At 38.4% G+C, this 24743-nt stretch overlaps 1 protein-coding gene across 1 annotated transcript in view; it reads left to right on the top strand.

Annotated features, from left to right (window-relative positions):
• Positions 1–24743, top strand: part of CFAP46 (cilia and flagella associated protein 46) — a 90006-nt gene that overhangs the window by 49743 nt on the left and 15520 nt on the right. The window contains exons 27-45 of the mRNA XM_065672511.1: positions 1052–1171; positions 1550–1717; positions 2113–2261; positions 3720–3818; positions 4084–4213; positions 10941–11087; positions 12267–12467; positions 13976–14082; positions 14870–15052; positions 15841–15976; positions 16796–16984; positions 17473–17661; positions 18326–18460; positions 19387–19566; positions 20683–20850; positions 21263–21360; positions 22053–22132; positions 22543–22694; positions 24530–24651. Coding sequence (XP_065528583.1) covers positions 1052–1171; positions 1550–1717; positions 2113–2261; positions 3720–3818; positions 4084–4213; positions 10941–11087; positions 12267–12467; positions 13976–14082; positions 14870–15052; positions 15841–15976; positions 16796–16984; positions 17473–17661; positions 18326–18460; positions 19387–19566; positions 20683–20850; positions 21263–21360; positions 22053–22132; positions 22543–22694; positions 24530–24651 — 2753 coding nt within the window. The remainder of the gene's footprint in view (positions 1–1051; positions 1172–1549; positions 1718–2112; positions 2262–3719; positions 3819–4083; positions 4214–10940; positions 11088–12266; positions 12468–13975; positions 14083–14869; positions 15053–15840; positions 15977–16795; positions 16985–17472; positions 17662–18325; positions 18461–19386; positions 19567–20682; positions 20851–21262; positions 21361–22052; positions 22133–22542; positions 22695–24529; positions 24652–24743) is intronic.

Genomic DNA, 24743 nt, shown 5'->3' with positions numbered 1-24743 from the left:
ATAAATATAATTTTTAATACCCTGACCTTGACTGAGTGTCTTACCTGAGAAAAAAATATCTGAAAGGAGTATTACTGTTTGGATAGACTATTAAAAAGAGTTAATGCCGCTGTCAGTGCCAGTTTTAGGACAATGACAATAATTATAAGAACTCATATGTACAGCTGAACAGTACTGTGAGAAAAAGAACAACTAGATGGTACTAAAGGGACAAAAGCACTACAGAACAGCTTAACCTTGTTTGGGAGTAAATAATAACTGCAGATGTCCATTTCTGAAGCCGGCTTTTAGTGTTAGGACTCCATTAATAACTCAGAAGATATTAAAATATTCTCTGAAAACCTCAATAATTGCAGCCAAATTAGTTGGCTCTTACTTTTAAAATACCTTTAACTTGAAAATTTCACAACTTGTGCAGCATCCAGCATTATTTTTTGTTCATATTTTATTTGCTACTCCTGATTCCTCCAGCAGAATATATTCATCTTCTCAAATTAATGTGCTGTTTAAATTTTAGGTGAGATCAGAAGCCGTGCTATTAAGTGTGTAGAGAAATTTTTCAAAGGATGCTTTCATATGGTTAAATATTTAGAATTTTTTTTTAATATAACATTCATTAGTAGCATTATAGACTAATCCAGAAGCAGAACAGAGTGGCTCTCTGCAGTCTATCATTACTTTGATATGAAATTCATCCCTTGCAGAAGATGAAGCAATCTAAAGTAGCAGTTTAAAAAAAAAGAATTCAGTTTGCAACCATATAGGTTTAAAAAATTGCAGTAGTATTTTAGCACAAAAGTGATGTCATTTTTTGACATTCAGCTGCTTAATTGCATTGGCATGATCATTCTAAATGCTTGTACAAATAATACAAGCTTCTAGGGGCCTCTCGAGTATTAGTTTTCAGAAGAAAGCTCTTACACAAATACAACATGGTACATGGCAATTGTTAATAGCTGTAGATGGTGAGTTACAATGACTAATCATTATTATTGGAAATTGACATTACTGAAAACTGAAAGTAATTAACTGTAATTATTTGTTTATCTAGGTATCGTTGTCAGCATCAGGTCCTATTACAAAAGTATCGTCGAAGTCTTCACCACTTACAGCTCCTCAGAAGGTGCAATCTGTAATTGCTCCTAAAAAAGAGAAGGAAAAAAAGAAACATGTAAGAACCCTTTCCTGTGGAATTAATCATCTCTTTCTAAGAGATGTTTCCCTGGGCTCATTTGTTTTAACAAATGCTTCCGTTTCTTTCTTGTAAATGCTCTCATAACCTGAGAAGAATTTCTCTTAGAGTCTCTATATCATACCTTCACTCTTGACTGCGTGGACTTGAGAGGTCATAAATTTACAGATGCTTTTCTTTTGTTTGTTGCATTGATCAAAATAGTACTGTTTTGTAAAAATCAGTTTTACATCTAGAGGTCTAGTCAATCAGACTTTAAAGGATATTGAGTAGATAATGTTGGTTTAGGGTTTTTTTCTGTTATGTGAATGTTTTATACCAACAAGAATGATAATTTGGCCTTATTTTTCATTATAGGTTGAAATTTCTATTGTGAAAGAGAAGCCTAAAGGGAAAGGGTCAGTTCATACCTTACCAACAAATGTAGAAGAATGGGCTTATTATGACTGTCCCAATGAAATCAGAGATACTTTTAAACAGAAAACAAATAGTTACGGTATTAACTGGGATAATTTCCCAAAACCTGTAAGTATACTCCTCAAAATCCTAGAGTGTTTATTATTTAGGAAAAAGCGAGTAGCAGGGAACTACATTGTGGTTTAGTTTTTCTGTTTGTGCGATAGATTATGTTCAGACAGTGATCAGAAATCCTTCCTTGTCATAGTATTCATTAATACGTCAGAAAGTGTTAGTCTGTCCTCTGCATGCTGAAATTAACATTAAAAAAATGTTAACAGAATACCTGTACTGGCTCCTGTGTACCTGGCTGCTTTTTCAGCTTGAAAGTTTAATTATTTAAATTATTTTTTAATTAAAATTTGGGACTGAAGGTGGAATCATCAATTTAAATTTAAATTTATTCCCTACAAAATAAGGTTTATACTGATTGAATTAAACAATTTTTATTATTTTTTTTCCAGACTTGCACTTTGTATTTTATGGACCTTTTATCTAAAGAACTACAGAAAATTTTTTGCCCCCACTTCATTCTTCCCATCTTGCAGCTAGCTGAAGTTATTGCTAATGAAGTTGTGGAATGTCAAAGTCTGTCTGATCTCTATCACCTTCGGTTTGTGTCCTTTATTCATTTTCAATAAAAGAGAAACTGAATGGAATGGACAATTGATTGATATTTCACTAAATAGTAAACAGCTTTTTGGTGACTTACTGTTTTATATTTTTAATGGTTTTTATTTATTTGTTTATTTTTTATACATTTTAATAGAATTTTGATGAATTTGTTTGCTTGTGGTATTAAAGCCACTAAGTTTATCTGTTACTAAGCATGATATCCACAAAGAAAGGTGTACAAGATTATGAACTCAAACCACTTTCACGTGAATAATTTTTGAAATGCCTCATTGTTATGGAACTGAACAAAGCAAAGACCAAAAATGTTTCAATGAAACTATTATCTTTTAAGTATTCAAAAGAAAGACTCCCATCTTGCATCAAAATTACATCCTTTAGCTTATGAACCCACATTAAGTATCCCCAATAAGCTCATTCTCTATTATAGAGATTTGCCTTTGTGACCAAAATTCTGTTATTTTTAAGAAAGATTAGCCCTAAAAGATTTGAGTCACAAATATTTTATATGCTTGCAATGGCAAATTATTGCTGGTTTAGTTAAAATGTTTTGTCATGTTTTTTTGAAAGGTATTGCATAATGTGTGCATAATAAGTAAATGTTATAAGCAATAATTATTTGCTTAATTCCCATTAGTTTGTGAAATAATGTACATATAAAATGCCTGAAAGAGGTCACATGGAATAGATAAATATTTCTATATACAAAGGTCGGCATGTTTATCGTAATTGCAAATCGATTACTGAATTACTACCCAACAAGATTAAAAGCGATTTACTAATAGGAAACAGATTTGCAGCCAAGCTTTGCCAGCCAAATGTTTTGTTGTCTCCTCAAGATTTCATTTTATATCATGGTATTTTACTTATATCTGTGACCTGATTTTTATATTTGATCTGATACATATACATGAACATATTACTCTTTACTCAATATACAAAAGCAGGTTAGCACAAACACATGTATGGGATTTTTTGCATGCTGTAGTGAGACTGTATTTTTATTATTTTCGTACTTTTACTACATCATTTTTGCCACTGGATTGGAGAGATACACGTTTGATGGATGGGCTAGGGATACCAGTGGATGCCACGTCCCTGGAAGTGTGCATTCTAGGTCAGCTGGATGGAGCTTTGAGCAATCTGATCTGATGAAAGATGGCCCTGCCCGTGGCAGAGGGATTGTATAAGGTGATATTTAAGGTCCCTTCCAACCCAAACCATTCTGTGATTCTATGACCTCTGTCAGTGTGTAATTTCAGCTACCAGAGTTCCACCTTTTTTATTTAAAATTTTTGTTATTGACAGTATTAACCAAGACATAAGCAGGTAGGATTGACAAACATGGGATGTATGCTCTTTATATAGAATGTGCTTAGATGAAGCAACGCATGGCAGATTCTGATTGTTTCTTAAAAATTTCTTTTTTTTATTCTAGAATTGCCCTCATCTGTTCAGACCTAAAACTGAATCAGGCATCTTTGTATCATGAGAAGGCAGCTGGAGAAGCCTACATTAGTGAATTAGAACAGGCAATGTATGTATTTTCACTACAGAGGCTGTATTTAGTTGGAATTTTTTCCTACGCTTGATAAGTGTTGTTGGGGGAAAAAAAAAATTAAATCCCATAATGTCTAAACACAGATGTAGTGTATTAGCTGTGCCCTAAAATTCTGTGCAAGATTGGTTTATATTTTATCCGCAGAGTGAGTGTTTGGTGAAGATGACTAACACAGTAATACTTCATCATGAAATACTTTCAAAATATACTTGAATTTACTGTTTTTTTCCTTGTGCTCCAGGTGTAGGCAAGAAATTGCACTGAAAAAAGAAAAAAATTTACATACTATGACAGAAGAAAAAGAAACATTTTTTGAAAATGCTCAGCAGAGTGGTAGTAGGGATGAGAATCTCCTTACTTCAAGTGAAAAGGTTTTTCTTTCTACTCCAGTTACTTTAATAAGTTATGCTTCACTTCTTAGTTTCATATACTTGCTAATTTGTTTCTATATAATTTTGTACTTGAGAAATACACAAACACAAAAAGTTTAAACTGCATACTAGTTAGATTCTGCTGGCAGGCACCAGCCGAATGTGAGCAGAGTTTGCCTGGCATAGTTTTTGTATTGTGGAATAAGAATAGAATCTGTATTAATATAAAGTAGAACTACATTTCTACAAATGGAATCTGGGACTAGTTCAACTCAGTGGAAGAGACTGAGAAGTGAAAAAGCATTGTATTCACTACTGGTCTCGGTTTTGTCTTCTTCCTCTCTCCATTATATCACTGCATACTGTTTTGCTCCCTCAGACACATTGTTTTAAAGGCATGCAAATATTTCAGCTCTGTCTTTTCTGTCTCTTTAGGAAGATAACTGCCTTACTGATATTTCTCAAACTTATCTCCACTTTCTTCTTTATTATGGCAATTCTTTACTTGCTTTTATTATATCATTTTGCTCTCTTTGTATATTTTTCTATTCTTGTGCATGTAAATTATAATTTTCTAATTTCTAATCCCTCTCACGTCACCTTTTTTAGCTCTTGCAAATAGTTTTTTGGTTTAGTTATTACAAGAATCAGCTTCTTCATGACAGTAGCAGATCTGAGGAGGCTCGGTGGCAGATTCAAACCGGCCACCAACAGCCACTCTCGATCAGTTGCTGAGGTGAGTAGCTTGAGAGAGGACGCCTGCAACACCGGAGCGGAGAGGGGAGAGATCAGCGTCCAGGAGCCTCACCTCAGAGCGACAAGAGCCACTGAGGAGGGAGCCTCAAGTCCTCAACAGGACTTGCCCAGGACTCGGAAGCTCAGCTCCCGCGAGGGGCTGACTCACAGGGGGCGGAGCCAGGAGGCTCGGTGGCAGATTCAAACCGGCCACCAACAGCCACTCTCGATCAGTTGCTGAGGTGAGTAGCTTGAGAGAGGACGCCTGCAACACCGGAGCGGAGAGGGGAGAGATCAGCGTCCAGGAGCCTCACCTCAGAGCGACAAGAGCCACTGAGGAGGGAGCCTCAAGTCCTCAACAGGACTTGCCCAGGACTCGGAAGCTCAGCTCCCGCGAGGGGCTGACTCACAGGGGGCGGAGCCAGGAGGCTCGGTGGCAGATTCAAACCGGCCACCAACAGCCACTCTCGATCAGTTGCTGAGGTGAGTAGCTTGAGAGAGGACGCCTGCAACACCGGAGCGGAGAGGGGAGAGATCAGCGTCCAGGAGCCTCACCTCAGAGCGACAAGAGCCACTGAGGAGGGAGCCTCAAGTCCTCAACAGGACTTGCCCAGGACTCGGAAGCTCAGCTCCCGCGAGGGGCTGACTCACAGGGGGCGGAGCCAGGAGGCTCGGTGGCAGATTCAAACCGGCCACCAACAGCCACTCTCGATCAGTTGCTGAGGTGAGTAGCTTGAGAGAGGACGCCTGCAACACCGGAGCGGAGAGGGGAGAGATCAGCGTCCAGGAGCCTCACCTCAGAGCGACAAGAGCCACTGAGGAGGGAGCCTCAAGTCCTCAACAGGACTTGCCCAGGACTCGGAAGCTCAGCTCCCGCGAGGGGCTGACTCACAGGGGGCGGAGCCAGGAGGCTCGGTGGCAGATTCAAACCGGCCACCAACAGCCACTCTCGATCAGTTGCTGAGGTGAGTAGCTTGAGAGAGGACGCCTGCAACACCGGAGCGGAGAGGGGAGAGATCAGCGTCCAGGAGCCTCACCTCAGAGCGACAAGAGCCACTGAGGAGGGAGCCTCAAGTCCTCAACAGGACTTGCCCAGGACTCGGAAGCTCAGCTCCCGCGAGGGGCTGACTCACAGGGGGCGGAGCCAGGAGGCTCGGTGGCAGATTCAAACCGGCCACCAACAGCCACTCTCGATCAGTTGCTGAGGTGAGTAGCTTGAGAGAGGACGCCTGCAACACCGGAGCGGAGAGGGGAGAGATCAGCGTCCAGGAGCCTCACCTCAGAGCGACAAGAGCCACTGAGGAGGGAGCCTCAAGTCCTCAACAGGACTTGCCCAGGACTCGGAAGCTCAGCTCCCGCGAGGGGCTGACTCACAGGGGGCGGAGCCAGGAGGAGTGGCACCAGCTGGGAGTGGCTAAAAATCTTTCCCAGGGAGCGCGGCGACCAGGAGCGCGGCGAACAGAGCCGGCAAACAGAGAGCGTCGAGGCAGAGGGTCGAGGCAGTTTGCGCGGCAGTTCGCGCGGGCAGGCGAGCGGGCAGGGAAGCGTTCCAACCGCCTCATCGAGAGGACTCGCCTGGAGTACAGGAGGGGGAAGGAGTGCTGAGGGACGTAGACGGATTGATTGACCAGATAGATCATGGTTACAACACGATCGAAAGCTGCAGTGAGTACTAATGTGGGTATCCAGACTGAGCCTTCCTGCAGACATGCAGCTGTGCAGGTCTCTGGCTGCAGCGAATGCCTGAGCCTGGCACTTGTATTGGAGGGAGCCAGTGATACTGCTTGTGTTCGCTGTGAGCAAATAAATGACCTGCTCAGGCAGGTGGCTGAACTGAGGGAGGAGGTAGAAAGGTTGAGAGCCATTAGAGAGTGTGAAAGTGAAATAGATTGGTGGAACCACACCCTAAGGCAAGGACAGAGGGAAGTGGTTCAACAAGATATGGATCCCCTTCCCTCCTACCATCAGACAGAAGGAGAGAGCTTAATGGACAAGGATGGATGGAGGGAGGTTCCTCCTCGGAGAGGTAAGCGAAAACCCTCACAATCCCTTCCTCCCTCCCAGTTGCCCTTGAATAACAGGTACGAGGTCTTGGAACTTCAGGGCCAGGTGAATGGAGATGGTGAGGCAAATCTATCTAGTGAGTCACCCAGGGCTAGTCACTCACCCACATACCTCAGAACTTCTCCAACCAAGAAGAAAAGAAGAGTAATTGTGGTGGGTGACTCCCTTCTGAGGGGAACAGAAGGGCCCATTTGTCGACCGGATCCACCCCACAGGGAGGTCTGCTGCCTGCCTGGGGCTCGGATTAGAGATGTTAAAAAGAAGCTCTCTGAACTGGTGCAGCCGTCTGACTACTACCCACTGCTGGTTTTTCAGGTTGGCAGTGACGAAATTATTACGAGGAACGTAAGGGCAATGAAGAGAGACTACAGGGCCCTGGGACGGCTGGTTAAAGGGTCTGGAGCGCAAGTGGTGTTTGCCTCCGTACCTGTTGCAAGCGAGGGTGAAGGGATATATAAGAAGACTCTGCAGGTTAATGTATGGCTACGTGACTGGTGCCAAAGGCAGGGGTTTGGGTTTTTCAGTCACGGGCTGCTGTATGGGACACCTGGTTTGCTGGTGACAGGCGGGATACACCAGTCCCAGAGAAGAAAAAGGGTTTTGGGGCAGGAGTTAGCAGGGCTTATTGACAGGGCTTTAAACTAGTTATGAAGGGGGGAGGGGATTTAACAGGGCCTGTTGGGGACAAGCCCAAGAGGAACATGCTAGGGATTGAAGGATGGCGGGCTAAGGAGGACTATCAATCTCTTGTTTCACTTGTGGGAAAGGATAGCTTTTTAGACCCTGTCCCGCAGGGGAAAAAGGGTACTAGGACTGGCTCCCTGAAATGTCTGTACACCAATGCACGCAGCATGGGGAATAAACAGGAGGAGTTAGAAGTCTGTGTGCGGGCTAAAGGTTATGATCTAGTGGCGATTACAGAGACATGGTGGGACAGTTCACATGACTGGAATGTGGTCATGGATGGCTATGTCCTTTTTAGGAAAGATAGGTCAGCAAAGCGAGGTGGTGGAGTGGCTCTTTACGTGAGAGAGCAACTAGAATGTATTGAGTTCTGTCCGGGGTCGGATGAGGAGCAAGTGGAATGTCTGTGGGTACGAATCAAGGGGCTGACTGGCACGGGTGATACAGTTGTGGGGGTCTATTACAGACCTCCTGATCAGCACGAAGGAGTTGATGAGGCTTTCTACAGGCAACTGGAAGTAGCCTCGCGACTACATGCCTTAGTCGTCGTGGGGGACTTTAATTACCCCGATATTTGCTGGAAGACTCACACAGCCAGTCATTCACAGTCTAGGAGGTTCCTCGAGTGCATTGATGATAATTTCTTAATGCAAATGGTGGACGTACCAACTAGGGGAGCAGCGCTGCTAGATTTAGTACTCGCCAACAAGGAGGGTTTGGTCGAAGTGGTGACGGTCAATGGCAGCCTTGGCTGCAGTGACCATGAGATGGTGGAGTTTAGGATCCTGTGTGGGAGGAATAGAATACCTAGCAAAGCCACAGTTCTGGATTTCCGAAGGGCCAACTTTGGCCTCTTCAGTCAACTGCTAAGGGAAGTCTCATGGGAAAGTGTACTAGGCGGTAAAGGGGCTCAAGATAGTTGGTTAGCATTCAAGGACCGCTTCTTCCAAGCTCAGGATCGGAGCGTCCCAATAAGTAGGAAGTCAAGTAAGGGATCTAGGAGACCGGCGTGGTTAAACAAGGAGCTGCTGGGCAAACTCAAGTGGAAAAGGAGAATCTATGGATTATGGAAGGAGGGGCTGGCCGCTTGGGAGGAATATAGGACAGTTGTTAGAGGATGTAGGGAGGCAATTAGGACAGCTAAGGCCTCCTTGGAACTCAATCTTGCTAGTCGGGTTAAAGACAATAGAAAGGGCTTCTTCAAATACATAGCAAATAAAACTAACACAAGAGGCAATATAGGCCCACTGCTGAACGAAGTGGGTACCCTGGAGACAGAGGATATAAAGAAGGCAGAGGTGCTGAATGCCTTCTTTGCCTCTGTCTTTACTCCTGCAGACTCTCCCCGAGGGCCCCGGATTTCTATAGCCCCAGAAGGAGTCAGGACAAAGGAGGAGTTTGCTTTGGTAGATGAGGATTGGGTTAGGGATCAGCTATGCAATCTGGACATCTGTAAATCGATGGGTCCGGATGGAATGCACCCACGGGTGCTGAGGGAGCTGGCGGAGGTCATTGCTAGGCCACTTTCCATCATCTTTGGTAAGTCGTGGGAAACGGGCGAGGTGCCTGAGGATTGGCGGATGGCAAAGGTCACACCAATCTATAAGAAGGGCAAGAAGGAGGACCCGGGTAATTATAGACCGGTCAGCCTTACCTCCATCCCTGGAAAGGTGATGGAACAACTTATTCTTGACTCCATCACTAGGCATATCAAGGATGAGGGGGTCATTAAGAACAGCCAACATGGTTTTATGAGGGGGAAGTCATGTATGACCAACCTTATAGCCTTCTATGAGGAAGTGACTAGGTGGAGGGATGATGGTAGAGCGGTAGATGTGGTTTTTCTTGATTTCAGTAAGGCATTTGATACTGTCTCCCACAGCATCCTCATAGATAAGCTAAGGAAGTGTGGGCTTGACGATCAAGTAGTGAGGTGGATCGAGAACTGGTTGAAAGGAAGAAGGCAGAGAGTTGTGGTCAATGGCGCAGAATCTAGCTGGAGGTCTGTGACTAGTGGAGTTCCTCAGGGGTCGGTGCTGGGACCGGTGCTGTTTAATATTTTCATCAATGACCTGGATGAGGGAACTGAGTGCACCCTCAGCAAGTTTGCTGATGACACAAAACTGGGAGGAGTGGCTGACACACCAGAGGACTGTGCTGCCATTCAGCGAGACCTGGACAGGCTGGAGAGTTGGGCGGGGAGAAACTTGATGAAATTTAACAAGGGCAAGTGTAGAGTCTTGCATCTGGGGAAGAACAACCCCATGTACCAGTACAGGTTGGGGGTTGACCTGCTGGAAAGTAGCGAAGGGGAAAGGGACCTGGGGGTCCTGGTGGATAGGAGGATGACCATGAGCCAGCAATGTGCTCTTGTGGCCAAGAAGGCAAATGGCATCTTAGGGTGCATTAGAAAGGGAGTGGTTAGTAGGTCAAGAGAGGTTCTCCTCCCCCTCTACTCAGCCTTGGTGAGGCCGCATCTGGAATATTGTGTCCAGTTCTGGGCCCCTCAATTCAAGAAGGACAGGGAATTGCTTGAAGGAGTCCAGCGCAGAGCCACAAAGATGATTAAGGGAGTGGAACATCTCCCTTATGAGGAGAGGCTGAGGGAGCTGGGTCTCTTTAGCTTGGAGAAGAGGAGACTGAGGGGTGACCTCATCAATGTTTACAAATATGTGAAGGGTAGGTGTCAGGATGATGGAGCTAGGCTTTTTTCAGTGATATCCAGTGATAGGACAAGGGGCAATGGGTGTAAACTGGAGCATAGGAAGTTCCACGTTAACATCAGGAAGAACTTCTTTACTGTAAGAGTGACAGAGCACTGGAACAGGTTGCCCAGGGGGGTTGTGGAGTCTCCTACACTGGAGATATTCAAGGCCCGCCTGGACAAGTTCCTGTGTGATGTACTGTAGGTTACCCTGCTCTTGCAGGGGGGTTGGACTAGATGATCTTTTTAGGTCCCTTCCAACCCTTGGGATTCTGTGATTCTGTGATTCTGTGAAGCAGTTCGTGTGTTCTAAAATTAGTTTCAATAGTATATATTTATAGTCCTCAAAAGGCATTCAACTAATAAAATCTAAATCTCAAAGTAAACCTGGTTTTCCTGTAATACAAAGTTGAATTTCAAAGTTAGAAAATAGAACTGGACTGTGGGGTATATCAAGAATTGATATGATAGGTAATAACAATTTGTAATTCATCTAGTTTAGTTTTGAAATTTATGAAGGTGTAATACTTTTTTTTTCAGGTTTTTGAGTTAAATGAAGCAACAGGAAAAGGACTGAGTGCACTTTCTTTCCCTTATTTGTGGATAGAAAAAGCTGAAGTATTAATCCAGCTAGGCTTGTATCAACCAGCAAGACATCTGCTTTCAGAGGCCCATGCTGCAACACAGGTACACCAGAAATAAAACAGGAAAAGAAACATTACTAAAATATGTAGAAAAAAAAAATTCATTTTGATACAGTTGTTCCTCATAATAATAATCAAATTGCAATTATCAAACCTTACTCCTCCCTCAGCCCCAACCCTCTGTCATTTGAGTTTCAACATATCTAATGCATATATTTAAATACATGGCACTTAAGGCCAACTTTATGGGAATTGTCTGAAGATTATTTCAACTTGTGAAGTAGTGTCAGCACCTCTGTCTGCTTTGCAGTGACCTTGGTAGATGTATGTATATCCAAACCTTGTTTTTAAAAATAGTTTAGGGACATTCAAGATTTGCTCATGACAGAGAGAGGATTTAGCTCCATCCTCTCAACATTTTGATCATTTCACAGTCCAGTTATATAATTTTGAACTTCATTACTCTTTTACTGCTAACTCTGTTTTGATAAATGGCCACTGACACTGAAACTGTGACTCAGAATTCTGGCATATCTAAATAAGTGTCCATATGTTCCATCAAACAAATCCACATCATCTCATTGTTATGAAGGGTGTACATTAAAGATATTCTTTCTATATCCACTGCCCTTCATTATAGCTCTCTTCTTGGTTATATGGGTTGCTGAGACATAATTATTGCAATAAATCCTGTACATCTAAAAAAAAATATTGTTATCCTTTTATTCCACTGTAATTATTCTCATGTAAATAAAAACTATCTATGGTTATTTAGCATGAATCATGAAGTAGTATAGTCATTAGTAATATCTGTCTCTTCTTAAAGCATTAATTTAGTATTGTACATTGAGGAAATTTCAAAAGACATTAGGGAGAACAATAATTTTAATGATACAATTCCTTACTAGTATCTTGTGTGTCTGTATGCTAGTGTACAATCTATACTGTACACTGCATTTGTGTCTTGCATACTACTAGTATATAGTTTATAACAAGCAAAAAGTAGCACTGTAAATTTGCTGGAGCTCTGTGTATCTAGATATTTTTTTTTTTTTTTAAAGCAATATAAGGCGTAACAAGAAAATTCTACAGGTAATTGAGGAAATATAATTTTCCTCTTATTTCTGTGCCTCTTCATAAGTTTACTCTAAAATGTGATAGAAGTAAATATGAATAGCTGTAGTGGGTCATTTGTATACAGGTCATGTGTCTTTCTCTGTAGGAATTGAGAGCCCTATATGGTATGTCACGGTGCTTGTACTTACTTGCTGTATTGGCTAACCTGGAAAGAAACCACAGACAAGCTAAAGCACTCCTGGAGAAAGCACAGCTTCTAGGAGGAGATGAACAGTTTTGGTACAACAGTACTCTTAGTCTAATAGAAGCAATACTAGAAGAAGATAGGGAAGGAAAAGAAAGCATGGTAAGGAAGTTTTTTGGTTGTGGTGGGTTTTTTCAGCACTGGTGCCTCTCAGTAAAGAAAAATGTTGTTGCCATTGCATTTCAATAGAATTAAAAATAGGTGTTAAATACAGTTAATGTTTTCTCTGTTGCGCATTCAACAAACATTAATTATAAAATCCAAATAATTGCAGGCCAGTAGGAATGAGATTTTACCCTCAGAAGTTTAGGGTGTTTTTATTATAAACTGTATGTCCTACTATTGAAAGAGCAATTGTAATCTAGTATGTGTAACTAAATCCCAGAAATCTGATTCTCTTGGTTAGAATGCTTTTGTACTCAGACAATTCTGTTAACATGGATGAATGCATTTTCCATATTGAATACAGAATATAACTTTCACTATTATTTCTTAGTATATATTTCCTTTTCAAATATTTCAAATAGTGTTACAAATATTATTTCTAGATTGACAGATACTGCTGTAAGTATAATACATATATTTATTGAAAAACTTTTCTTATTTAACCCTTAACATTAAAATATCCATTTACTGTTCAACCTTTAACTTTCATGAGTTTCAGTGTAAATATAATCTTCTTGTGTCTGTGATGATCTGTCCTTTACTGGTAATCTATGCGAGTCTGTTTTGTTTAGGGGGATGATTTTGGTTTGGGCTCAGTTCACATTTACAATTGTTTAAGGAAAAAGTATCTGATTACCAGTGAGAGTAGTTACGAAGTTTTTGCCAGTAAACCTATTAATGAAACGTGTGAGGTGGATTTTTTTATTCCTCTATATAATTTGATCGACATAACTGCAGCAGCAGAATTTTTAAATAAGGACAAATCTGTAGATGAGGTTTGGAGCATCATTTAAGGACTTTTTCATTCAAAACTATTAGTTTAGGACTTCTTTTACATCCCCAGTTGGCAAAACTCTAGTAGTGTAATGTTTACTGGTGGATTAGTATGTAGGTAAGGATGCAGGAATCTGTTCCTAAGAAGATGCCTGTGAAATACAGAATTAATTGACTATTTAGGTTGGAGGTCATCTGGTCTAACCCCAGCAAAGGAGAGGCAATTTAGAAGTGAAATCTGACTCCTACTGCTAAATCAAGTTGCTCTGGGCCCTATATTGCCATTTTTCACATCTCCAAGAATGAAGATTCCACAACCTTCATGGGCCCTTGTTATTTCCTAAAAAAAATTTACCATAAGGGTGGTAGAATTTCCCTTTTTCAAGTTGGGTCTGTTACCCTCATTCTTTTGGTATGTATGTCTAAGACGATTCTGGCTTCATCTTCTGTCTTTGTGTTTATGTGCTTCATTCACTTAATCTTCAAAAAATCTCAATGTGATCATAACTCATACTTTCTAAACTGACACACTTGTCAAGAATCAGTCATCTCGGGGAATACTAGGGAAGGATACTCAACAAGTTCTGCACAAAATTTAAGCTTTTTAAACGAATGTTTGATATTATATGACATTTAAAGTAAAATTATGAGATTTCTGATGTTACATGCAGGCTTGTGAGATACTGGAACACACTGTAAATGTACTCAGATCTACTTTACTGAAGAGACCTAACAGACAATCAGAGTTGGGTTTTATAATTACGTCCCTTGAAGCCAGGTAACTGTCTTTTCATTAAAATATACGCAGCTTCTACTTTGCAGTTATATTGTATGTATATGGTGATTTTTACCATTCATCTTTGTTTTAGTATGGTGCAGTCTGTGGAGTCTCAAATACTTTTCTTCTAAGTAATTTATAGGTTTTTTAGATTTCTTAATTTAAATTTCCTTTCAATTACTTCATTCTTGTAGCCCTACTACCTGTTAAATGATAAACTAGTTCAGATACCGCAACCTACTGTACATAGTTTGTGGCGTAGGTTACCCAAAGGAGCAAGATACATCTGCCTATGCAGAGGTATCTGTTTGAGCACAGATAATTCCCACAACACTACTGTAGTCTGCAGTGTTCACTTGTGATCCAAGAAATCTTTTGGTTGCATTGAAATCCAAGCACAAAGAGCTTAAAATATGTTTGTAGGAGAAGAGAATTATGTAACATTTACACTTTGTCCTCTGTCCAGAAAAGTTTCCAGAAACTTTTGGATTAGAAAGGGAGGACTAACAGTCTCCTTAGTTTAACTACAGTTAGAAGACTGGCTAGGCCTAGGCAGATTGAATAATCAGATATATGGAACAGGTGGCATGTAAATTTGAATCTGAAAATATAGTATTTTGATTTTTTTTAAGGACCTACTGTGACTTGTAGACCACAGAGTTAAAGAGTGAAGAGGCTTTTTCTAGATTTCTTCTAGTTTAAAGGAGAGCAGAGAGAGAAATATGCCTGTTTTCAAACACAGCCTGTGCTTTCTGACTGCTGTCATGTATTTGATTTTTATTCCTAGGAAAACACTTATTGAGATACATTGTGCCCAAGATTGTATGACAATTAATGATAAGTCTTGTCAGTTGCCACATACGCTACAGGAATCTTACAGGAAATTAGTTCAAATTGCGAAGGACTTTAGTCATTATGGGCATAAAGTCTGCAGTGCTGAGATACTGCTACAGTGTGCAAATATTCACAGGTAAGATTCTATTTCTGCTGAAAAATTTTATTTAACTAGTCCACGAAATGTATTCTTTACTTTTTATAGTCTAATTAAAGACAGTGAAGAGCAGACAGTATTGTCAGGTTTTATATCTTGGTGTTACACATCTAGTTGCATTCCTGATGTATTTTGTATTCAGAAAAATACTCTAGAATGAAAAATTCTTTTCACTGGAGGCAGAGTTCATCTTACCTGGTACTAATGATTTTGTAGTGTTTTTGAAGTCAAACCAAAGTATCAAAAGTCTCCAAGTCAGCCTTTTGTTTTCCCATTCATAAAGGCATTTTGGCAGCTATACTAATCATTCTCAAGTATTTATAGGCTTTTACAATTCTTACTGTTGAAATGTTCCTCTAGAAACTGCTGTAATGGCAAAAGTGCAAACCATGTTGTGCCTTGACTCTCAGCTGGTTCCATGATGTCCCCTTAAAATGACTGAGTTGTTTTGTACTTGGCTATTCTGCTATTTTGTTCCTGGTGAACATGTAGTCTACAACATTATCTGCCTTTCTTTAATTTGTGTCTTGGCATTGCAGCAGTAGTGTTCTAAGAATAAGACCTTGAGAAAATAGTGTGTGACTGTTCATTTTCCTATTTCAACATTTAGAAGACACATGTACAAAATGAATCTGTTTTATATATTAATCTATTTAATCTTATTAATCTAACTTTTTTAGTATATATGTTCAGTAGTGTTGATACCATAAAAATTAACACCTTCTTACTTTAGTTCTTTTGGTGTTTTGTTTGGGGTTTTTTTTCAGGGTGATTGCCAAGCAGGAAAGAAATGAGCTAAAAATACATAGTCACTATCTAGATGCTTACAACTTAGCTCAGAGGGCAGTATCCAGAACTGAGGAAGTGTTTCAGCATGTTTGGAGCTTATTTGCAGTTCATGAGGTAGGCTTTTTTTTTTTTTTCTTTTCCTTCCTGCTCATAGAAAACAGTTTGTATTGAGTTGTGCATTCACTCATTTTGGGATAATTCCTGGAAGCCCCAAATTAGATTACCTCTCTGTAATGATAGGCATTGTTTGACTATAGGAAACATTACAAAGCAGAAATGAGAGGATTTGTTTGGTCTTTGTCAATTTTATTTCATTCTAAAATTTATGCAGTAGTTACAGAAGAAAAAATCTGGACTTGGAAATATTTTTAATTTGCTAAATCTCTTCACAATCTTAAAATTCTCCACAATAAGGTATTCATTTCTGGGAAGGAAAAGAAGATTACACGGAACATTATATAAATGAAGAAATCCTGTCTTCAAAATAGTGTATTTTGGGTAATGGAAGCCTGCAGCCCACTTTATTAGTGTGTGCCGGTATTATACTCTATCATCCAGCTTTATTTTTCTGCTTTGCTTTTTTTAAGGAGCAAGTATGTTTGTGCAGCTGCCAAAACCATGAATATTAAAATTCTGGGATTATGCACACATTTGTAATTCCTTTGGAATTAGTTATTTGTACCAGTTTGTAAAACATGAAAAGCAAAAACCACAGCTGCTCTTTTTCTGTGCAGCTACTTTGATTGTTTTAAAATATATTTGACATTGAACTTTATCTTTTAAATTAAAGATCTTCACAGCAATCTCTCTGATCTGTTGAAGTGATATTGTTGATATGTTTGCTTCTTTAGTTAAATGCAACATTCTAACTTCTTATCAGGTAAACCTGCAAAAATATTTAAAATTAGAATTCTACTTTCTTTTGTATTTCAGACTACCAATATTAGTATCCCATTAATGAGGCAACTAGCAAACAGGAAAATAAATCTTGTAGAGATTCTTTTGGATATTTTTGATCTTGTTATTACTAAGAAAAGGCTTAAAAAAGTGGAAGAAGCATCACCTCATGAAATAGTGGAGGCATTCATCAGGGGAACTAGTGAAGATGATCCAATAGAACAGGTAATAAAAAATATTTAGTCCTATGATTTGCATATAAAAGGTATTAAAAAGTTTCACTGGGATTTTTTCCATAGCAGAACTTCTTCCACTACTGAGGAAATGGGTCCCCAGATTATTGATGTAGTTTTGCAGCAAAAAAAAAAAAAAAAGAATAAAAACATCAGACATCCCTTTGGAACAGAGCAGTAATTCTTGCCCATTATTTTGTCTCTGACAATGTCAGTAGGAAATGCTATTACAGGAAAGCTCAGTGTTCTCTGCAGTACTCTCCCCTTATCCCATGTTTTCCTCAGTACTGGTTGTTGTTTGCTTATGAATGTTACAGTGTACTTTTTTAATCAATTTTTCTGTTAAAGACAACTCGTTTATAGTTAAAAGTGTGATCACATTTAACAAATGTGTATGTATGTAATATATGTGTTACCTGTTTTTAGAAGTATGTTTCTGGGTATATATGGGCAAATAAACAAAAATGGGTATTTTACCAGGACTGGAAGCATATGGAAGGTGCTGTGGGCCATATTGCACTGGCTCAGCTAGCAAACGTGCAGAATCTTTGTAAAGGCTGTCCTGACATCAAATCCAAATGCCTTTATCTCACTGGAAAAACTCTTCATTTACTTGCCATTAGCGTAGATCCTGTGCATTCAGAGATTTACTGGAAGCCGAATGTTATGGTATGCATTCTTTTCTGCATTCAAATTCATTCCTATGTATAAAGTTTGTCTGCCACAATATTTTTTCATATGCATTTGTATAACACAACTCTTTATTTAGAGCTAGATTTTACATACTGCATGCAAGCCATAATAAAAATGTATGCCGAACCATGTAATTTCAGAAAAATGCTTCTGCCACCCTGCCATCATCTTGTAGGCAATTTTTTTATTTGTTCCTGAAATGTGCTAATTACAGTGTTTTCAAAAAAGAGAGGAAAATAGTCCTTGAATGTCTTAAAGGGCTATGGTTGGTTAAAAGCTCAGATTTCTAAATTACTTTTGTGCTGTAGTGAAAACACTATGTAAGAAAAGGAAAGTTCAGTCATTATAAATTCAGTGATAAAGTGTTCAGAAGAAACTGAGGGCATATTTCAGAAAATAAAAATCTTAGAGGTTGCATGGGGGGCTTTTTTAGTTTCTGTTGGTCATATTGTCATCAGAACATATTAAACATTTTTGATGCCTGATAATATTGCTAAATCTCTCACCATCAAGGGATCATATAGTGAAATTATTTCTTTTAAGATGAGTTCCATTTTCACGTAGACTTTCACAACAGAAATGAAGCCAGCCATACTTAATGGAATGATTAATTATTCTTTTCTGATACTGTGATGAGTAGGAAGAAGCTAAATCAGACATGGCAAAAACTTCCGTGACTTCAGCAGAGTGCAGTAAACAGGAAGTGTCTGACAGCACTTTACCAACTAATCAATGTCAGTATGACAAGTATAGGAAGAAAATGCAGGAGTTAAAGGTATATTAGTGAATCTGTTTGCATTACCATTGAATGCTTCCTCTTTTATGGAATAATGATTTATCAGTTTAATCACTTAATTTCTCATTTCTGTTTGTACTTATAATGGAAATGTTTGTAATATACATTTGATCTTACAAAAGAAAAAATGCCTCCAAAACAGCCCCCCAAAACCCCACCTTTCTATCACAGCTTTGCTGTGTATCTCTGTGCTGCCCTTCAGTACATGCTGTGGTGGCTCCTGGTTGAGCTTTCCCAGTTGCTCCCAGAAAGAAATAATTTCTCCTTCAGGAGTTTCCCACTGATTAAGCATGTAGCAGCCAGGGCAAGATGAACAGTCAGCTTGCTTTCTGCTTCGCAGACATGCCCTTTTAAGGGAGCATAACATCTTGCAGACTGGGAACAAACACAGAACTTCTCTCACTAAACAGTTGTAAATTTCTTCTGTAATGTAAGTTACATTGTATGGTGAACTGGTATCTATCACACTAGGAATTGGGAATGTTCAGTTTGTGTTGCTAGTATCATCAATAAATGCATGAGGTAAGAGATTTGTGGGTTTATTTGTATGAAATACATTTAACTGTTAATGGAAGCAACTGTACTGAGAATTGACAGAAAATCCCTTCATTCTGAATGGGTCATACTACTTGGATTTAAAAGCAAAATACATGTTTTATATTAAATAAAGTGTCTTAGTAAAACATTTATTTTTTAATACTGTATAGCAGATGTTGGAGTCTGCTGAATAATTAACCCGTATTTGCCTATTTTGTTCATCTATTAAATAAATGCCTTAAAAAGGAGAAAAAGCATTAGAATTAGTCATGAAAATGTGATACTTTTCTAACACACTGGTAATCTGTATAACAAATATTTAATATGAATACGTATTTTAATTAAAGCTTTTTCTTTTCATCATCTAGAAGGAACATAGGTTGGCTCAGAAATATCTTTCTCAATCCAGTGAAGCTTTGCTACAGTGTATAGGTATTGCATTCAATCATGATATTACTGATATATTGGCTACTGCTAGTTTTGAAATGGTTGAATGCTTTCAGCAATTTGATCCAGTTTCAACTACCAAGTTTTTGGCACTTCATCAGGTAATGCAGCTAATGTATTGTGCTTCTTTCCAGTATAAAAAAGGTGGTTTAAGTTACATAAGTAAAACTGTCTATTCATATAACTTTAAAATTGGTCATACAGAACACACTGTATGGATACTAGTGAGTAATACAGGCAATCAGTGATATGCTTGCTGACTTCCAAATGTTTGATCAGTGGCTTGTTAACAGTTCTATTGCCCGTTGTGTGTGACTTGATTTTTTCCTTGATGGTTTCATATATGAAAAGATTTTAATATAAATAAATTACTGTAACATGATTAGCTGATTTTGTGGTAGGCATTACCACAAAATACCTCTGCTGTAGTACCCCATGTGGTATCAGTCTATTTAGTTTGTTCGCTAAGAAGTATGACTGCAAACCATAAGTAAGTGGAATGCATATCAAGGCACCACAATTGTGAGTACTCATTTCTTTTACTGGGCAAAAAAATCTGCTAATTCAGATATCCTCCTTACTCTCTTGCCCAGAAAGCTTGTATTGGGGAAAAAAAAAAAAAAAAAGAAGTTGAAAATGTCATTGGAGGTCAATATTAAGCTCCCTTTGGAAGTTTCGATTAGGTCAAGCCGAATTGCATTGTTTTTTAATGTGGCAGTTGCATTGAAAGTTTTTTAAAAAAAAGCTTTGGCTGTTAGCAAGCATTGTTTCCAAGGACAGGATTGTTGTATTTGCTGAAAGAAAAGGATATAAGGAATTTATACTGCTTTTTGCAGGAAGTCTGTTAAAATGTGTGATGTGATGGCTATATAGTAAAAGGCGCAGAAACACAAAAAAGACTCAACTTACTTTAAAGGCTGAGTTCAGAATACAGGCATTTACCTTCCCAGGTAGACCTAACGTGACTAAATGCAGGAACACAGATGATAAATGCAGGCAAAGAAGTAAATTCTAGCTACTCATTTTAAAGAAATCTTCATAAGTTATTGCCAAACTGTTTTACATCAGCTTGTAAAAAAACCTAGCAGACTTTCGTTAATCCATCTCACCTTTCAAGCAAGCAGGTTTTTCTTTAGCATCTATTTATACATTATAACATAGATGATATATGTTTATTTGGTTTTGAGGGAAAATAAATAGATACAAACATTTTACAGAGCTGTTCAGCATCTATGATGATGAAGAATATCCTTCTAACTGCTACATCTAACACCAGCAGCTCTCAGCTGGCAGCATTATTGAGCCTTCAGAATCATTTGAAAAAAAACAGAAACACGAGTGATCTTCTAAAACGTGTGGAACAGCAACTGACTGCTACTTCAGTGGTAACTTTCTGAGATGTGCTACTTATTAAGGGATTTATATCTATGTTACATATGCACAGGGAAACATAAAAGTGTGTATACATAAATATATACACACATGCACACAGATACATGTCCTGTCAGCTCCTGAATATCTCCAAGGATGGAGACTCCACAACCTGTGCCAGTGCTCGGTCACGCTCACAGTGAAAGTGTTTTTTGTTTGAACTGCGCCTTCTGTCCTGGCACATCTGCTGAGTGGGGGGGGGGTTTAGTTTGGTTTTTCAGGATTTGTTTGTTTGTTTGGGTTTTTTTATCATTTCAGATATTAGCACCTTCTTTCCTAGGATTGTCACCACTTTTCTGGTGAAATAACTGAGATTGGGGTTTATAAAACCTATGAAAATAATGCTGCTTTTGAATTACTGTTCAGGCATGGAGAAATCTCTGTATTCCTGTTGAACATTTTAATATAATGGAAAAACTGCCATCTAATTTCTACATAATTATTCTCCAGCATTCAGAAGACAGGTATAAAATTTCATCATTTTTGTTTAGCATTGTTTGTTACAAATGCAGTCTTTTCACCTGTAAATAATCACTATTTTGGTTGTTTATTACTTTTTACTTCTGATTTTGCAGGACTTAAATTTTAGGATAATGAACAAATTGATATCTAAATAAATGTGTCTGCAGCTCAAAGCAGTATGTTTTTCTATACTTCTGATTTCCTTAATTGTCTCTTAAATCTCCAGAGATCACTTGAAAGGCTTCAGGCCATTCTTGATATCTTTCTAAATTCTGTTAAGTTTCCAGCTCTTATTGCTTACGCTCTTAAAAATGTCAGGGGTTTTATTTAGCTTTATAAAGCCACAAGTGATCTCATTACTGCAGCCTAGTTAGTGACTACTCATAAACTGAGCTATAGCACCCAATTGTGAGGGCTTTCACCAATTGTGAAAAGCCTTAAGCAGTTGTCATGGAACAAATGAAAATCTGCCTTTTTGGATATATAGCAATGAAAGTACTTTCCTTATAGGACTCAGTTTGTTCCAGTTAGATTTGGCAGGGTTTTGCACCCCAGGTAGGGGTAAATACTGCATTGTGAGCAAATTTGTGAGCACATTAAATTAGAGGGTAATAATTACTTATCTAATAAATTTGCTTCATGTAAACAAGCTGAATCGTAAATAATCTACTCAGCAGTTTTCTGCTTTCCATAGATCACATTTGTACAGCTCATTGATTGAGATGTCAAAAGTAAGTACTGCACAGCAAAGAGGAAAACCCACTCAGCCAATGGGTAAGTGCCTCTTACGTTTAACAGATAAAAATCATTGTGGTGATGTTACGAGAAGGCTCAGATCTTTCACTGTTGCAGTTAGTAAAATTTTACAATAATTTTTAAAATAATTGTAACTCTTATTAATACCAGAGGAAAGTAAATACCTAAATACATGAGTTTTATTATCAGATATAATGTATCTAGTCACAATTTACAGAATTTTTGTTCTATTTGAAGACTAAAGTTGTTACAGATAAATATACAGATTTTTTCATTGCATGTTTCTGTATGTAGTTTGTGCTAAATATATATATAAGCACAGTTATTTAGTTTTCAAAGAATATCATGGCTTTAGAAACTTACAGTCTCTGTACAATCATTTCTTCAAGAAGGAGCATTAAGATGGTGTTATCCTCCTTTTAAAATAGTGCAAGCTAAAGTTTATCGATTTCCTGTGAATCCTGATGCATTTTGCATTTTGTTGGAGAAGGTGCATCTTTACAAGCAGCGAAGGGTGAAGACTTATGTTAAACAGACTTTCATTCAAAACTTGCAAAGCTGTGTCTCCAAAACGGATGTGGTAATATATTTGATTACCTTATATTTAAAAGAGGGTGAAAAACATGTACTAAAATGCTATTGAAACACTCTTTACACAGAACTTTCAGTTTATTCCAAGTGTAACATCCCTACTCTTCATAGTTGCTAAATGCTGTGTACTCTACTTCAAAATTTAATCTGTTATTCTGTTACTGCTTTGACTGTCATTCAGCAGCTTTGAAATGTTCCATAGTTTATCAGAATTTAAAATTGAGGCAATTGAGATCAATTTACTTGAAAATGTGTTTTACCTTCAAGTTTTTGCATTTCAAATGGGCGTTGCCTTTCATATCACATGAAACCCCTGCTATCAGTGATATCACAGCTCTCAACCCTTTAATCAGAATGAAACTTACCTTAGCCAGAGATTTATTACTGATTTTCAATACAGAAATGTTTCTTCCTAAGGCACACAGTATCTTTTGCAGCATAGCTGTTTATTTGGACAAGTTGATCCAAGTGTTAGTCACAAAACTTTGCTTCAAGGACACACCCCATTGGAATTCCAGGAATTGCAAGTTTGTAGCTATAAACACCCAAATTCTAGATGATAAAGCTTTCATTTGCTGCAAGAAGGCTCAGTTCTATAAGAACACTGTTTTTCACAGTCAGTGAACACAAGTTGTGTAGCGCAAAGGTGCCCTGGAAAAGCCTGTCCCTTGCACATAAGCTTTTAAGCTGCAAGGCATCAGAAAGTTTTCTGCACATGAAGTGAGCAAGTCTTCTTCCTAGCATTTACTTTGGTCACATTGAATAAAATCTAAGTTATTCAATATCAATCAAAATTCACTGTTAAATATGGCATATTAACAAAAGCTGGTACAGACCGGTTTCCATCATTAATATAAAGGTAAAAGTGATAGATAATACTAAGTTTTCTGCCCAGGTTCTGATTGTTTTAATCCTACAACTTCGACACATCTGATTCTTGAACTATAATACTCTTCTATTCATCATGTTAGCTTACTTTCAGTTAAAAAATCAATTACTGCATGTGGTTGAATGATCACTTTTCTGTATGGGCAGCCTTTTTTGTAATGGCAAGTTATGTAAAGATTGTTGTAGTTGCATAAGTAAAGAAAACAGTGATAAGATAAATTCAGTTAGAAAAGACACACAAACACAAAAATAAAAGGAATTAGTTTAGGTTTTTAAAATGCTTGTGCATTAAAACTTCCAATAATTATGTGTGCAACCTGCCCAGAGTCACACAAAGAGAGCGGTGAGTGGGAAGTCCATTCATTAATATCCATGTTCTTTGCCATTTAGTTGTGCTCATGTTTCCAGTTAATGTTTTTGTATCCATTTTTATTAGCTTCTGGAAGCTTAAGGTTTTTTGTGTCATCTTCTCCTACATGATTCTATTCTCTCCTTACCTATTTTCTTCATTCTCTTTATTTTTTTCTAAAATGGGCTCCACTGATCTCTCCATGCACTTTCACTTGCTTCTTCTACATTAATCTTGCAGTTTCTGTTTACCTCTCAAAGTTGTGCTTTCACAATTTCTTCCCATTATTTGGAGTCCCACTATTGAGTATTTTTTCTTTCTGCTGGACTTCCGTGCCATTCCTCATTGAATTTGCAGGAGTATGTTAATCGCTTAAATAATAAATCTTAACATCCTGTATTGATTCCTGTGTTAGAATATTTTGCAAAATGCTGATAAGAGTGATGTTTTGAAGTAGTTTTGAATACTTCTATATTTTCCATTTCATGATGTTTCATTAGCCTCTGATTTAACATAATACACCCTCAATCCTTATGTTAAATAGCATTTTGTAAGTATTGTTTTTTTTGTCGCAATATGTGTGATAGACTCCAACAGAGAAAATACATGATAATGGACGTGGTTTGACATCAGATTTCTCTGAAATATTAGAAATGATGGAAGAATATCTGAAACCAGTGCTGTCACATGTTGATTTTTCTGCTGTCAGGTAAGACACTTAGACTTGGTTTATCATCATTTGTGAAAATAAAATGGTAACTCAAGTCCTGAAAATACAGGAATGGTTTCAGCAAGAATAGA

This window comes from Lathamus discolor, chromosome 3 (genome assembly GCF_037157495.1).
Source record: "Lathamus discolor isolate bLatDis1 chromosome 3, bLatDis1.hap1, whole genome shotgun sequence".
Lineage (NCBI taxonomy): Eukaryota > Metazoa > Chordata > Aves > Psittaciformes > Psittacidae > Lathamus > Lathamus discolor.
Note: the sequence above shows the minus strand (reverse complement) of the source record. Positions and strands in the feature narration are given on the sequence as shown.